At 38.2% G+C, this 16,295-nt stretch overlaps 2 protein-coding genes across 2 annotated transcripts; both read right to left on the bottom strand.

The window, feature by feature from the left end:
* Positions 1–1,227: 1,227 nt before the first annotated feature.
* On the bottom strand, positions 1,228–5,045 carry CLUP02_02913 (uncharacterized protein; the record flags this gene model as incomplete). Its single annotated transcript, XM_049281941.1, has 9 exons — positions 1,228–1,308; positions 1,368–1,451; positions 1,525–1,569; positions 1,617–1,827; positions 1,927–2,678; positions 2,747–3,022; positions 3,462–3,523; positions 3,579–4,695; positions 4,779–5,045. The coding sequence occupies 9 exons, from the start codon at positions 5,043–5,045 to the stop codon at positions 1,228–1,230; spliced, it is 2,895 nt and encodes a 964-aa protein (XP_049139084.1).
* Positions 5,046–5,374: 329 nt separating this feature from the next.
* On the bottom strand, positions 5,375–8,773 carry CLUP02_02914 (cytochrome P450; the record flags this gene model as incomplete). Its single annotated transcript, XM_049281942.1, has 8 exons — positions 5,375–5,590; positions 5,643–6,279; positions 6,369–6,512; positions 6,709–6,799; positions 7,346–7,422; positions 7,606–8,042; positions 8,114–8,635; positions 8,708–8,773. The coding sequence occupies 8 exons, from the start codon at positions 8,771–8,773 to the stop codon at positions 5,375–5,377; spliced, it is 2,190 nt and encodes a 729-aa protein (XP_049139085.1).
* Positions 8,774–16,295: the final 7,522 nt, after the last annotated feature.

The raw sequence follows: 16,295 nt of genomic DNA on the forward strand, positions 1-16,295 counted from the left end.
TAAAGTTCTCTTAGTAATAGGATTACTTAACCTTATTATTATAAAAATAAGTAAATAAATTGCGTATTTAATTATAATAATAGGGATAAAACTTATATTATTAGTTTTAAATATAAGGAGATTTTTAAGCTAGCCCCTCTTATTATTAATATAGGACTCAAAGCTATTACTATTATAGTAATAAAAAAGTATTATAAAATTAATTTAAAAACATTTTTAATTAATTATTAATAAATTTCGAGTATAATAATAAGTTTTATAATAAAATTCTTTAATAAAAGTCGTAACGAAGAGTAGAAGTTTAAAAAAAGGAATGCGACTTAGTTAGAATAAAAAAAAAGTATAAGTTAGAATTATTTCTTATAGAGCGGACTTTAATTAAGTAATAATACCCTAATTAGTTATAATTTATTTTAAAATATTTCTAGCCCGAGTACTTTTTAAAAAAAAAACGAAGTCCGATTAGTTAAATTTAGCCGGGATTTATTAATATCTAAGTACTTACTATTATACACGGGACTCTTACCTTAACTAGGGGGGGTTATTATTAGTTTATATATAGACTCTAGTGGAAGCTATATTTATACCGGAAAGCAACCTTTAAGAGATAATTATTAACGCCTAACGGAAGGAAATCCGCCCTCTCTCAAAGACACACCTACCTAAATTTAGCACGCAACCTCTAATTCCCCAAAACCCTTGTTATATCCGAGCTATTGGCAAATGAGCCCTGCAATTCAGGGTCTCTTCTCGTATTGTCACCGACGCAACAGAGCTCGTGGCTGGAATTCCAATTTTAACTTGCCTCATGTGACCGTTTATTGAGAGACATTGGCAGTTCTAGAGCTTCTCTAACTCATCTTGGGGCAATTGCCTTTCTCCGCCTGTACGCCAGGGTAACGATGTTGGGGAAGCTTGTGGAGAAAACCCCCTTATTCATCGGGCCCCGGCTGGGCACCACTGGGCCGAAAAGCTGGAGCACGCCCCTGAGAAAAAACAAAAAATATACGGATCCCAAGGTGGCGGTGCTTTATGATCCCGACACCGGTGCCGCGAGTCATGGGTGGTTTGCGGATGGACTGAACTTGCTACGAACACCTACGTGTTGCGTCCAGCTGATGAGCTTTCCTCAAAATCTCATATGCCCATTCTAAACATCCCTTATCCAGTATTGTCAATCGGAATTGCCCGTATTATAGTCGTCAGGCCTTGAATCCTTCTCACCCCTCATTTGAACCTCTGTCTCTGATGGCTGGCGCGGTCTGAAAAGGTCAAACATAAAGTGTTGCAGCCGAGTTGAGAACTATGCTTTCTCAACATTGGACATGGCACGTGAGCTATTCTAATAGAGTCCTGCAAGGCCTTACGTCTCGGATTATGCTCTGCCCACACATGGTCGGAATGAGTGAGATGTGGTCTGTGGGTAGCTCTTGTGTAACATTTGCCCTAAGCTACCTCTGGCACTAATGATCATGATGAGAAGTCCTCCATGGGAAGACTACCTTCCAAACAGCGATAACTCACAAAGCCAGGTGGCTTTCCAATTCCGAACATGCCTTCCGATAACCCCTATGGACCATCCAGACCTCCTCTTAGGAGATCATTCAGAATCTCACAGCAAAGAACAAGTAGAACAACAAAGCCAATGCAGTTGCCCAACACAGCGTCGCGATGATAAGATGGGGGCGATAGGAGAGGGTCTCCAGGAGATATAGGTGGTAGCGGTTGATGTAAGTCGAGGCAACAATGAAGCCCACTTCCCTGGCTACGAACTCGACGATCTCGATGCGCAGCTCGCGAGGGCTAAGGATAGTGTTGTTAATGTCGCTCAACTCGGACTGTGTGAGCAAAGGTGTCGACTGCACATGGTGTCGACCCTCCAACATCTCTCGAACACCATGTAGCTCCTGATTAATTCGACCCAACTAGTCTTCCTCGTCAGTGAGGAACTCCTCGGCAGTGATGTACTCCTCGTCACTGACCTCTTCAGTGAGTTGTCGCGTTAGATCCCTGAGGGCCCTGACGGTATCGGACCACTCGACCAGACGGCTGAAAGCCAGCTCCAGTGCCAATGAGGCGCTTATGTCGCTAAGAAGAATGTCTTCATGCCACACGCCAAGGGGCTGGAACGGAGTGAAAAGGCCACCACCATAAGTCAGTGAGCGCAACGGAAAGATCTCGCCGATGGTCTCAATGGCGTTTCGGCGCTCTTGAATGGCGGTGGCAGGGTTCTCCGCAATTCTGGCTCTCATTCTGGTGATGATGCGAGCGCTCTTGATCACGATGGGGTTTCGCTCAGAACCCGCAGGGGCAATCGCTTCGAGAACACGGGGATCGGGGACGACATCGGCGAGACTATCCTCAGAGATGTCGGAAGCAGCCTCATCGATGTCAGAATCATCGAAGACAGCGTTGCTAAGGCCAGTCTCAGAATCTTCCGATGTAGACTCTGTAAGGATAGGAGAGTCCGGGACAGGGTTAACGGGATGAGAGATCGAAGCATTGTCGGCCATGTAGTTCGAGTTATTGAGAGGAAGAGGAGGCAGGTTTCTCAGCTGCTCGGGAGTGGCGTAAAGGGTCGTAGCCCACTGCACCGAAGACTCGCTTGCAGAGCCATCATCAGAGTCATCATCGTCATGATCAGGGAGATCGGCTTCATAGAGACGCCGTTCTTGCATCTGTGAGACCAAGGTGAGTAGGAATGATCTTTTTTTTATTTTTCCTTTGAGCCAACTTCACACTGTACCTCTGGAGATACAGCGAGGCAGGGAAAGGATGAGGATTGGGAAGGGCATACCTGACGGGCTCTGCGTCTGCGTCTCGCGGCGCTGCGGCTGCTGCGGAATGGCAACTGAGGACCGTCGCTGTCAGAGGCAGACTCCGAGGCCGAGTCCGAAGCAGAATCCAAAGAAGAGTTCGAAGTAGAGTCAGACATGGCTTTGATTTGTCTTGACTGTGATTTTGGGCGATTGTCTGTGATGCCAAAGTGGCCAAGAGTGAGAGAATGATGGGATATCGCCCTCTGTTTGTGGCGTGGGAGTAAGGAGAGTGTGTTGAATGGAGTGAGTACCTTATGTTGAGGGAGAAAGGCGAGAGAAAGCTGAAAAGTGAGATTTGGGAAAATATTCTTCGCCCCAGGTGCAGGTGCGAAAGGGGTGCGCCTGCCTCAGTATCGTTTTGTTTATTTTCGACCACACAGTCATTCTAGTTGTGTCCGCAATGGAATTCTTACCAGCATCTCCAGTTCTTACTCAATTAATGTGAATATAGCCAGTGCTTTTTTGATCAAGAGTTCCTTGCCTAATCTAGATAAAGAGGTTCATCTTCTCACACCATACTTCGCATTTCACGTTCATTGATGAATGAGCACACTGCTGCAGTTTCTTAAAGGATGACTAGTGAAGGATATATAGATCAAGAGCTGCCAAGTCTTGCCTACGATTCCTGAGCCTGGAGTCCACCTCGTCCCCTCTCAGGCTGTTCACCCAGACTGTGTCACTCTCCTCATCCAAATTCCGCTCTCCTGACAAGTGACATTGAGGGCAGATTCAATGGAATCCTTTGGAGTAAAGACTAACCGCCCTCAGCGGAGCACTCCGCCTGTTCTTGGGTTTGCATCTTTCTGGCTTTGGCCCACTCCGACTCTGCCGCCTCCTCCATTTTTTGCACCACAGTCCACACTTCCTGGCAATCTCTGATCCCGCGTTCAATGCGACCCTGAATTTTCTTCATGCACTCGATCTCAAGGACGGAGAAGAATCCGCCATCGGTTGTCTCGCTGACATTTGCCTTCTTCTCACCCTCGTCGGGCTTGGGGGAACTCTCGACCTTATTGTTGTTCTGCGCGTTTGACGACTCTGGGGCACTCTTGGGCTGCGTCTTCTTAGCTTGCTCATGGCTTTCCGCCGCACTGTCTTTCTTGTTGGTCTTAGCCATCTTGTTCTTGTTCTTGGGTATTGCTTGCTGTTTGATATTGGCTCCTGGGTGGTTCTTCACGGTCTTGGAATTGTTGTCAATGTTCTCCTTTGCCTTGACTTTCTTGCCCTTAGAGACTGTCGACTTTTTGGTGATTGCTCCAGCGTTACTCTCAATAGTCCCGGAGCCTCTGCTACTCTTATGCTTTGCCGTGGTCTTCGTATTCAAGGAGGCTGCTCGCTGGTCGGTGTTGAGCTGTGAATTACTCTCAGCAATCCCAATGGCGTTGCCGGCCTTCTGCTTCTTCGCCTTCTTCCTTTTGCTCTTGGGTACCGCCAAATGATTGGTGTTGGCCACAGTATTGCTCTCGGCGGGGCCAAAAGCTTTGCTCATGTTGTCCTTTGTTTCGTTCTTCTGGTCATTCTTCTCTAGACCCTTGGGAGCCATGGAACCACCATTCTCATCGTCCTCGTTGTCCTCCTTGATGTCGGCCAACTTTCTAGTCTTTGTCTTTGTCTTCTTCCCCTTCTTCACGTTCTGGCCGTTCTTTGTGTTTCTGATGGGCCCAGCATCATTCTTAGCACGCAGCTCGGTCACCATGAGTAAATTTTCGACCAGCTTTTGGTGTTGAAGGAGCCCAACCGTCAGGTAAACAATCGACTTGCTCAGCCTAGGTGGAACTCTCATCACAACGTCGAGGAGGTTGGTAGGATCTTCGTCGCACTCAGACGTGAGTTCTTTGAGCATCTTGATATTCTCCAGCAAGACTGGGTCATCGTGCTATCAAAACCATTGATATCAGTCAGTGGTTTGATATTAAGGCGGCAATGACAAATAATCAACAGACTGCTAAGGATACTCACCTCTAGAGCGCAGTAGCTCATGTCGGGAGGTGTGTAAGGGCCCCAAGACCTCGCGAGCCTGGCAATCGATGGATTTTGGTTGCCAGGAGCGTTGAGAGTCGACTCCTTATTCGATGGATCCTTGAGAGGTGCGGGATTCTGTTGATCGCTCATGCTGGGCGGCTTGAAAATGACTGAGTAACGTGATCTTCCGATATCGCTCTCAAAATTCAAGACCACTAAGTATGTGTATGCTTTGGTGATGCGATTGGGATAATCAAAAAGCATTCGGGGTGGCAATAGAATAAAGGGTCAAGAGATTGAGGTGGTGTGGGGAAAAAGATGAGGCGGGGTCCAAAGGCTGTGAAGACGCGAGGAATTGTGGTGTGTTCTAAAGCAGAACAACAAACAACTGGGTGAACTTTCAAAATGGTGTGAGATCGCAATAGACGGCAAGAGCGAACGGGCTACCGAGAATGGGATGATTGGGAAAACAATGCCATATAATTTCAAGGTGATTCTTTTGTTGAATGAAACATATACGACTATTTGAGCTTGAACATATGACTTTTATTGCAACTCGTCCATCCTAACATATGTTCGGGCAATGAACCTTTCTAGATGACACCAGTCTCACTGTACTCTTCATCCAATTCAGGATAGTGACGGTAAATGCCCTGCGAATAATTTTGTCTACGATCGCTAGCGAGGTATTCTTTGATCTTGGGCCGCTCCTTGACGGCCTCATAGAGCGCAAAGAGACCCTTGTAGTCGCCAGTAGCCTCGATTCGCTTCAGAGCATTGGGGAACGCGAACTTGAGACCATCGATACACTGATCGAATTAGCATCCTTAGAACCACAGCGCTTCGGAAGCGATATCTTACCTGGAAGAGCACCAAGTCAGCGTATGTCAAAGAGCCTCCGTAAAGCCATGGACCTTCGCCGCTGGCCTTGCTCTTGAGCACCCGCTCAAAGTACCCAAGGAACTTGGGCAACCGATTGGCGATGTAGTCCTTCGCCTTGAGTTTACTCTCCTCCTTCTGGTCCTCGTAGTACAGACCCGTCGCGATGGGGTGGTGAGTGTCGTGAGCCTCGTTGCTGAGTCCGTCCAGTGCAGTCAGTGCAAGGCCGTTGACAATGTAGATGCCGTCGTCACCCTCTGAGATCTTGGGTGCGAGGCCGAGGCGTGGTCCGAGGTAGAGCAGGATGTTAGGCGTCTGGCTGATGAGGAGGTCTCCATGCTTCAGGATGGGAGGCGCCAAGGGAGGCGGGTTGTGTTCGTCGCCCAGGTTCTTGTCGTCGATCTGAGCCAGAACGCTCTTGACGCCGTCTTCGATCTGTGCGGTATCGGTGTATTCAGCGCCGGCCTCCTCGAGGAGGAGACGAACGTGTTCGCCGCGGCCGGGGAGGCCTGGCCAGTAGATGAGTTCGTAGGAGACGTCCTTGGAGGACTTCTGACGCTTTGCGCTTGGTGTTTCGGCCATTGCTTCGGTGTATGGGGTGTCAATGAGATGGAATGAGCTCAGGGGCAGTCAATTGAGGCTTTGAGGAGGGCACAAGCGTATGGTATGGATGTGGCGGTGAAGAGGTGTGTACTAGTTGAGGCTTACATAGGAAGTCTGAACCACGGGCGGCTCAGCATGAAGTCATAGGGCGCGGTCGAACCATTCCGCCGCAAGGGGGCCGCAGCGGGGTAGTGGGGTCCTTGTAGCCGATGGCGGGGCACGGCGCCCTTGAGCCCCGCTCCGTATCGCCTGCGGGTTGCTGCAGCTCAGCTGTGTCTTTGTTATCTATGGAATTAGCTGAGACCTCCCCTACTAGAGGAGACAACGTGCGGGCTTTAGTTTCCAATGGCTAGGCTGTGTAGGATCATGTAATTCCAGTCAATTGATTTCATTTTGATAGGGAAAGTACCTCGATATGTGCACATCCATCTTTGGCGGTCCGTACCCCAGTTCCACAACGCGGCATGACATGGGAAAGTTTACTCCCGCATCCGAATTCCCCGCCGGACTAAATGCCTTGGCTTCCGAGAAGAACACTACAGTACAGGAGTGTCAGCTCAGCTCGATTGAAGCTCTGAAGTCTCCATACGGTCAGTCATCGTCCCACGTAAGCAGGCTGAGATATGCAGTCTGCCGGATCTTTTCTGCTTCCGCAAGGGGTCCCGAAGCCAGCTGGTTCAGCTTCTGCCCCGCTTCTGCCCTTCCAAGTCCTGTCCAACCGACTTGGTTCCACACTGGTTCGCGAAAACGAGGCTCACGGTACAATTTGACGTATCCAAAGAACTCATGATGTCCCTCATGTTCTTCTCTATGCCAACAGTCCAATGTACAATTAGCCATCGAGCTTAATCAAGCATCGATGACCGCTGGGAACCATCAGGAAATGCAACGCTGGCTCCATATCCTTGTCGCACATGCCTTCGAGATTGGACACAACTGCTTTCGGGAAAGCCTTGAAAAACCTGGCAGTGATGAGCCGAAGCTCTATACGAGCCAAATGCCTTCCCAAGCAAGCTGTTTCTCGCTGTCAGCAAAGCGTTTTCTCGACGGCGAGAGCTGCCGTGGTTCGGAGTAGTGCTTACTTCGGGCACCACCGCCAAAGGGCATGGTGCAATCCTTCATCTCCTGCGTGGTATTCTCCCACCTCTCGGGATAGAATCTATAGGGGTCAGGGAATGCATGTTCGTCCCGGTGAAGACTGTACGCCTGCGTTGTAACAGTGAATCCTTCGGGAATAAATTGTCCCGCAAGCTCCGCGCCGCCAGGGGGTACAATTCTTGGAAGCCCACACGGCAGAGCGGTGTAAAGCCGTAGTGTCTCATTTACAATCCAGTTCACATACGTCAGCTCCTTCAACTGATCGTATGTGTAGTTGTCCGGAAGAGCATCCAGCTCTTTCATGAGCTTGGCTTTGATCTCGGGAATCTTGCACACCGCCCAGACGAGGTAGATCATCGAGTTGGCGGTCGTGTCGCTGCCACCCACGATGAAGACCTGCGCGTTGTCGCGGATCTCGATCGGGTTCCAGGTCTCTTCTTCGCCGGCGTTGTAGAGCTTGGAGAAGACTGTCGGGTGGGGATCTGATCCAGTCTCTTCGACGCGCTTAGCGTGGCGGTCTAGGGCACCCTGAGCGTAGTCAAAAGTACGGTATTGGACTGCGGTGGCTTCTTTGAAGACTGGAATCGGAAGGTAGAGAGAGATTTGGGCGATTGTGGGGAACATGGACCGTAATCCGCCGACGAAACCGAGACTAACGAAGTCGTTGACAGATCGGTTCTTCTACTCGAAACCATGGATTTTAGTGCAAGCCCCAAATGTCTCGTCGGAACTTTGAAGAGGATGCCACATACCTTGCCGCTTTCCAAATTGCCGAAGGACTCTCCAAAGGCTAGATCACCGATAACATCAAACGAGAGGAACATAAACCACTTCGCAATGTCGGCTGCACCTCGAACCTTGTTTTCGTCACGGATGCGCTCAATGGCCAAGCGGACCTTACTGTCGATGCGAGGGAGGAACGTCTTCAAGCCAGTCTCTGACATGGGATTTGACAACAAACGCTTGTACTTGCGGTGGATCTCTGGGCGTATCTCGTTGAACACGCTAGAGGAATCCGTGATGAGAAGTGAGTAGAATGGCGACTTGAAGAATCCAGTCTTCACGCTGTGAATCCGCTGGCATGTTGGTGGATCAGAAATATCGACCTCGTGTGGACTGTATCGCACCACCGGCCCGTACTTGGCGTGTAGATCATGGATCCAATCGGGGTGGTGTGCTGTGATGACCTTGAATGTCGATGGCAGTGTTGTGAACCTGGTGTACCATGGCCCAGGAATATTCGACAAGGGGTTTGTGAGCCCGGCATAGACGTACTAGCAAGCCATTTGTCAGTGGTAGGTACTTTTAGATACATCAGTGAGAAGCCCGGTGAGTTGGAAACGTACCGCAGCCAGTGCGATGCATACGAGCGCACCACCGAGATAAACAGGATTCGTCTTCAAAATATCCATCTTACTAATAGTGACACAAGTTCATTAACACCACTAACTATTCATCAACTCAGCGTGAACACAAGACACGTCGACTTTATACGACCAGGCAGCAGGAGTTTGCCGACTCTGCCAACGATCGTCGGAATCCCCCAACTTGACCGACCAGCGATATTGGTCAGCTGTAGCTGATCGTATACGGCGTTTGAAACCAGACTGACGCGTGATGCGTGTTCTACGGTTGCTTTGGGAATCTGTCCTAGCCACTCAGGTTGGCGTACAAGAGGAAGCAGGGGCCACGGGGGAACAGCTGGAGTCGTCCGGTCTACAAGGTTTGGAGCTCAGACATGGAGTCCGTCGGCACCCGTCCAGGATGCGATGGGCTTATATGATCAAGAGCATCATCGCGATGATGGCTAAAAAAGATAGGCACTGCAATGTGTGGGACGAATAAAGCCGCTGGCTCCGGCCTATGCTAAGGCAGGAATGGACAAAGCCAAAGTCCGTCACATCTAGTCTCGGACGAGTTCTGGGCAGCGTAGGATTCCAATTCCGTCAGTGTCGCGACAGTCCGGAGCAGCCGCAGAGCCGCGGAAAGTCCTCGGTCGATCTGTGGTTATTTAGCTCCGATCGTTCCATCTTCTATTTTCAAGTTACTTTTGACAAAAGCCTGTGTTGCGTCACTGCTGGACTAGGAAGGTAAGAAGGTAGGGCATAGATCTTAATAAGACGCCTGGCGCCCAATGCTTTTAGACTCAGAGATCCCTAAAGTATCCCACCTTACCCCCTAAGCTCAGACTTTCCTTATTAAAAAGAATGACAAGGCAGAAAATTCGGGTAAGATTCCCAAACAGAGTCATTACCCAAAAAGACTTTTACGAACACAGGCGAGACCGGGTCCTCTTAAACGCTAAATTTTCTAGACTTTTTAATTATTTAGTATATAGATTCGAAGCTTATCGTAGAATTACTATAGGGGCATCGACGTATATAAAAAGAACGGTTATTTATTAAAAATAAAAAATAGGTACGAAACTCGCTCTAATATAAAAAGTACGAGCAAAGTAAGCCTTAGTAATTATATAACCGAGGTTACGTAACGTATAATAAGGCTATAAATAGTTAAAACTATTATAATATACCCCCCTAAATAAATATACGTTTAGAAAAAACGTACTTAACTACCTATATTATTATAAAAAGGTCCGCTAAAAGCGGAAAACTAAATATTAATATATAAAAATCTATTTATAAAAAGAATTATAAAATAAATTAGTTTATACGTAGAGTTATAAGCGAGGGGTAAATTGGCCGTAAATTAACCTCCGTATTCGTTATTATAAATAATTTTAAAACTATGTTATTAATAAAAAATACGACCGAGGGATAGCCTTTTATTAATTAAATAATTAACTTATAAGTTAAGGGTAGTAAATATATAAGTTTCTTATTACTACTTATAATACTAACTTTCTTTCCCTTTTTAATTTATATTTATATTATTACTATACGTATATACCCTTACTTTTTGCTTTTATACCCGCATTCTTATATATATATATTATTAAAAAAAGATTTTTATTAATAATATCGTTTTATTTAAATATTACTAAAATAATTAGTTAAAAACCGTACTCGTATTATTATAATATAAGAGGCTAAGAAATATAAATACGAGGCTATGGCTTTAAAAAAGAGTAGTAGCTCCCCTAGCCCCCCTTATAAGCCTAAGATAAGTAAATAATATTCCCTTATTCTATATTTTAGTTATAATACGGCCTTTATTTATTTAATATTAATCTAATTATTTTATTTAATAAATAGCGGCCTTATAACTAAATAAATTATTTGAGAAAATAATAAAAATAAAAAGGGTTTATAACCCCCTCCCTCGCTCCCTCTTAAAAGTTAAGAAAACGTCCTCGTTTTTTGAAAAAAAAAATATAAATAAAGAGGGTTTATAACCCCCTCCCTTACCTCTTTTTAAAAAAAAAAAAAAAAAAAAAAGACTTTCTTTGAAAAAATTAAAAAAATTAAATAAGTTTATAGCCCCCTCCCTCGCTTCTTTTTAAAGAGTATAAAATAATTAACTATATATATAATACCTTTTTAATTATTATTATTTATAAAACTAATTCTTAATAATAAACCTTCTTAATATTATTTTTAGTACTAAAGTTTAATATAAGTTAGTATTTTTACCTCTCTTATTTAGTTATAAATACTTTAGGTATATTAAGAGCGCCCTTAGTAACTATTTAGATAGCATATACTTCTTAAGTTCGTATATTAATAATAAATACTAATATTACTAAATTTATAGAAAGTTAGGTTATACCCCTATTTTTAAAGGGTATATATAGTTCTTAAGTATAAAGTTCTTATACCTTAAGTAAAAAGTAATAAAAAAGTTAGTAATAATTATAATTATTAATATAGAACTACTTATATTTTATAAAATATATTCTAAACTATCCTCGTTCTATTTATTATTTATAACTTAATATATAAACCTTAACTTACGTAATAATAGTATTATATAAGGCCTTTAAATATAATAATTTTTTAAATAAGGGTAAGAATAAAGGGGTTTATATAAATAAGGCCCTAATAAGAGAAGCGTTTATAAGTACTCTTTTTATACTAAAAGCGTTATTAAAAGAACTTATTAAGGACGTAACGGTATTAGCTACTTTATTTATAAAAGTAAACGGTATTTAAATTAAAATTAATATTCTTATTAGTTTATATATCCCTCTAAGTATATAGCCCGCGTTTAAATCTTTTTTAAATAAATACGTACTTACTTCTTTAAATAAATAGCTTCTTCTTAAGTAACCTAACGGGGTTATTAAAATAACTTTATACTCTCTAGTTATAAACTACGTTTTTTAATTAAAAACTAGGCCCCCCGGGCCGTTTTATTACTTTTTAAACGTCCCTTTATTTAGTATAATTATTTTTTATATATTTCTTATATTTAAGCGTAGTATAAAGTGCTCGAACTTTGCTCTAAAAAGGTTTTTTATAAAACTACTAGCTAGTATTTTATTTATTAATATATAGACTATTTAAAATAAGCCTCTCGAGTACTCTTATTATAATTATATATTCTAAATATTAATATAATATAAGTGAGTTAAAATACGTTCCCCTTCTTCTATTATAAGTTTAATTATTTAATAATTATTACAATATACTTTTTATATATTACTAAGCTTAAGTAAGATATTTTTAAAAAGGCGTTTAAAAGCGAGTATTTTTTAACTATATATTTTAAGCTTAGTAATTCGGCCTCTATAATCAATATAATTATTATATTTTAATAAGCTATTTTTTATTAAACGAGGCTATTAAAAAAGGAAATTATAAAACCTTATAAGGATTTTTAAGTCTTTTTATTATTTATAAACGAAGCGTTACTTATAATTAGTAATACTTAGTTACTCCCTAAGATTTTAAAATGTATTACTAAGTATTATATATAAAAAAAGTATTATATAACTTAATTTATAATAAAATAATACTAACGGGACGGGTTTATTAAGAACTAAGAGAGTAGAGTATATATAAAAATAATATTAAGCCGAATTATAATTATTATATATAATATCGATCCGACCTTTTTTTAAAAAAACTTAGTCTCGCTCGGGGATATAATCCCTAAGTTCTTTTAAATTAGGACTATTAATAACGGTATTATAAGAATAATAAAGTTAATAAGATCGAACTTTTTAGTTATTTTTTAAAAATATTAATTATAGGCTAAGTAGATCTTCTTATTTGATTAATTACGAACGACCCTTATTTTAAAATACTACGAGACTAGCCCTTAGTTTTTTATTTTGTATTTCTTTTTAAGTCCTTTAGTTACTTAACTAGCTTTATAAATATAGTTTTAATAATAAAAAACGAGAATATTATTTACGTAAAAAAGGACTAAGACTTTTTTAATAAAATCTTAGAATAGGTACGGGTCTTTATTTATAAATAAGAGACCTAGACTTTTAAAAATTAATATTAACTCTTTATATTATAATAATAGAGCGTTATGGGCGCTATATAGGGCCCGCTTAAGTTCGACGCATATCCTTAGCTTATAAAAGCTATTTAAAAGCTTATAAATAATAAGGGGGTCGCTTAGTTTTTAAATTACGTTTAGAAAAGCGTTTATAATATTATATTAATAAACTTTTAAATTAAATTAGGTAATAATAGCTATAACTACCCTAAATATCTTAATAACTAGCGTCGCTACGTATATTTTTTTTAAGGAGTATCGTTTTTAAAAGTCCCCCTTAACGTAAATTCTCGCTTTATAATAATCGAGGTAATGATTATTATTAAGTTTATAATTAAATACTTATTTAAAGAGTATTAACTTAGAAATAACCGACGCCTTATTAATTACTTTTTAAGTATTTATTTCTTTTAGCTTTTAGATTTTTAACCGTACTACTTTTATAAATTAACTTTTTAAAGGTTTTAGTATTTTAAAAATATCTTTTTACTTCCCTAGAGGGATAATTAATTAATTTATATAGATTTAGTTAAATTAAACCGTAGTTAATAAAACGTACTTCGTTCTATTAATTATAATATAAATATAATAATATAATATTTAATACCCCTAAGTTACCTCGTTAACTACTTTTTACTAATTAAGTATATACGTATTAAAAAAGGAGTCCTAGTCTCTTTTTACTTAAATATAAAAAGAGTACTATCCGAGTTACTCTTATTAACTCGAGTTTTAAATAAATACTTTTAGTAATTAGTTTCTTAATTTCTAGCTTTATTTAGTATACTCGTCCTCTTTTTAACTATATATATTAACTATATTAGAGTTACTAATTAAGTTATTTATTACTCTTATTTTTTAATATAAGCTCGTTTATTAAAAGAGTTCGTTAGGGTCTAATTAAATAAAAAGATCCTTTTTATAAAAGCTTTAAAAAGTCTCTATTTTTATTTATATATATATTATATTTTTAATCTTTTTAATAAAAGGATCGACTTTCCTTACGGCCTCGTTTATAACTTTAGTTAGCTAAGTAAGGTTTAAATCTAATTCTAAACTTTTAAAATTTAAAATTAATTTAAAAATAAGTAATTACTTACTTCGTTTATTTAAAAACGAACTAAGCTTTTTTATAACCTTATTTACCTCTTATAAAACGAATATAAGTAGTAATAACTATTTTTTATTATTAATTAATGTAACCTCCTCCTCGTTTATAATTCTAAGTAATTAGAGCTTAGGTTCGATTATTATAAATAGCTATTAAATCTTATTTACTACGGCCCTTAACTTGGGTAAACGAATTACGGTTTTAGTATTATTTTTTAAATAAAAAGTTATCTTATTAAACGTTATATTTTAAATAATAATAATTTTTAAAAACGAGGGGATTTGAATTTTATATAAATTATGGGCGTTTAGTACGTAACTTACGAAATACTTAATATATCCCCTCTATTTTATTAATTATTGCTACTTAAAATAATAAGCAAACTAAACTTCTTTAGTTTAAATTAATAATAGCTAGTTAATACGTTACCTAGGGCTAATATTATATAAGTAAGCTATAGCTAATATAGTTTTTACTTAGAGTTCGTTTAATAAAATAGCTATTAATATTATATTAATCGCTTTATTAATAATTTCCTAGCTAGCTCGTTCCCATCTTCTATTTAGTTTTTTTATATATAAAAAAGTAATTTTTAAATCTATTCTTAGCTCCCGTACTTATATTTAAAAACGAGTTTTATTATTAATTACGATTATTATACGTTTTACGTTTTATTAAATCTTATAAATAGCTACGCCTTTTTATATACGTACTTATTATTTAAAAAAGTATAAGACCCTAAATACTATATTATAAGTCTTTATAACTTATAAAAAGACAAAAATCCTACCTAAATACTCGTTTTTAACTAATATTAACTACTTATTTTATTTATAAATTAGTAAGTAGTTAAAGAGGTTTTATAAAATCTTATAATAGGGTTAGGTTACTCTTTGTTCTAAAGTACGTTATAAAATAACTTATTTAATATAAATAGTTATATAATATTAATATTTTAAATAGCTTAGTTTTTTAATCCTTACCTCCCGAGCGGCTAAAACGAGCTTCTTAAGTACTATTAATATAAAATATTTAAATCTAAAATACTAAAACTAAGCTATATCTAATCGGTCGTTCCTTAACTAGTATAAAGAATATAAATATTAAGTACTACGTACTAGAATTATATTAATAAGCGAAGACTAATTTTTAAATAAAAAATAGGACGAATAAGGCTTATATTTTAAAAAAAACTAAATTAACCTTCTTCTTAAGCTACTTAATAATAACGTTCTTAAATTCGCTACTAAACTAAAGGGTATAATTAAAACCTAAGTACTAAATACTAATTTTTTAAAAAAGAGCTTTTAATATAACGTTTATATAAAAGTTCTTAATAAAACTAATATTATAAAAAGTAAAATACTCTATCCTAGGCCCCTTTAGTTTTATAAGGATATTATATATAATCTTTATTCCTTTAGTAATAATAAAATATGAGGCCGTTTTAAAATTTATATTTTCTAAGCTATTACTTTATTAAATAAAATCCGGCTTTAAAAACGATTAGTTATTAACGGGGTAAATAGTACTATAATTATCTATAACTATACTTTTAAAAAGGAGGTATAGGTTAATAAAGGGGATAAAAAAAAAAATTTACTATTCTTATTTATTTCCGTACTTAGTTTAGAAAGTAAACCGACGTTAATAATTATAACTACGATATTTAAAAAATAAGTTTTTTAAAAGTTCTTTTTATTACTTAGCTTATTAATTTTAGTTATTTTTTTAAAGCGACCTCGGTTATTATTACTCTATTTAAAAAGGGGTTTTATATAGATCTAGCCCTTTTAAATAAAATTAGTATAGAGGTTAGTATACTTTTCTTAATTTAAACAGGAAATTATTTTTTAAGCATTATTAGCGCTTAGCTAAACATATTTTAACTTTATTTTATTTATTAAAATAAGCTTTATTTTTATATAATTTATTAGTTTTTAATAATAAGTCCCCTTATAAAAGTAGTTAATAAACGAGTTAGGAGTTATTTCGTTTTATTTAAAAGGATTTAAGTAATTTATTAATATTATAAATATTATAAGGGTTCGTTTACGATTCTTATTATATATTACCTTTTTATATAAAAAGTTGTTAAAGATCTTAGTATAATACCCTATATTAAGGATCGCTTCCCCTTTTCGTTCTAATTTAATAATTTTAATAAGCTCCTAGTTAAACTAGTTTAGAATAAAGTAATATATAATTATATAAAAAAAGGTTTTTAAAATAAGGGTCCTCTAGATTTTAAGTAGCTTAAGTTATATTATTTAATAATAAGCTAAGAAAAAGTCTTTAATCTAGGTTAATAAGCTAATATTAAAGTTCGCCCTATTTATAACTATGTTAAATTCCTCTTTTATAATTATAAATAAACTAAAGTCGTTTAGTACGTACTTTTACTTAAGAAC

The sequence above is a fragment of the Colletotrichum lupini genome, chromosome 2, assembly GCF_023278565.1.
Source record: "Colletotrichum lupini chromosome 2, complete sequence".
Taxonomy (NCBI): Eukaryota; Fungi; Ascomycota; class Sordariomycetes; order Glomerellales; family Glomerellaceae; genus Colletotrichum; species Colletotrichum lupini.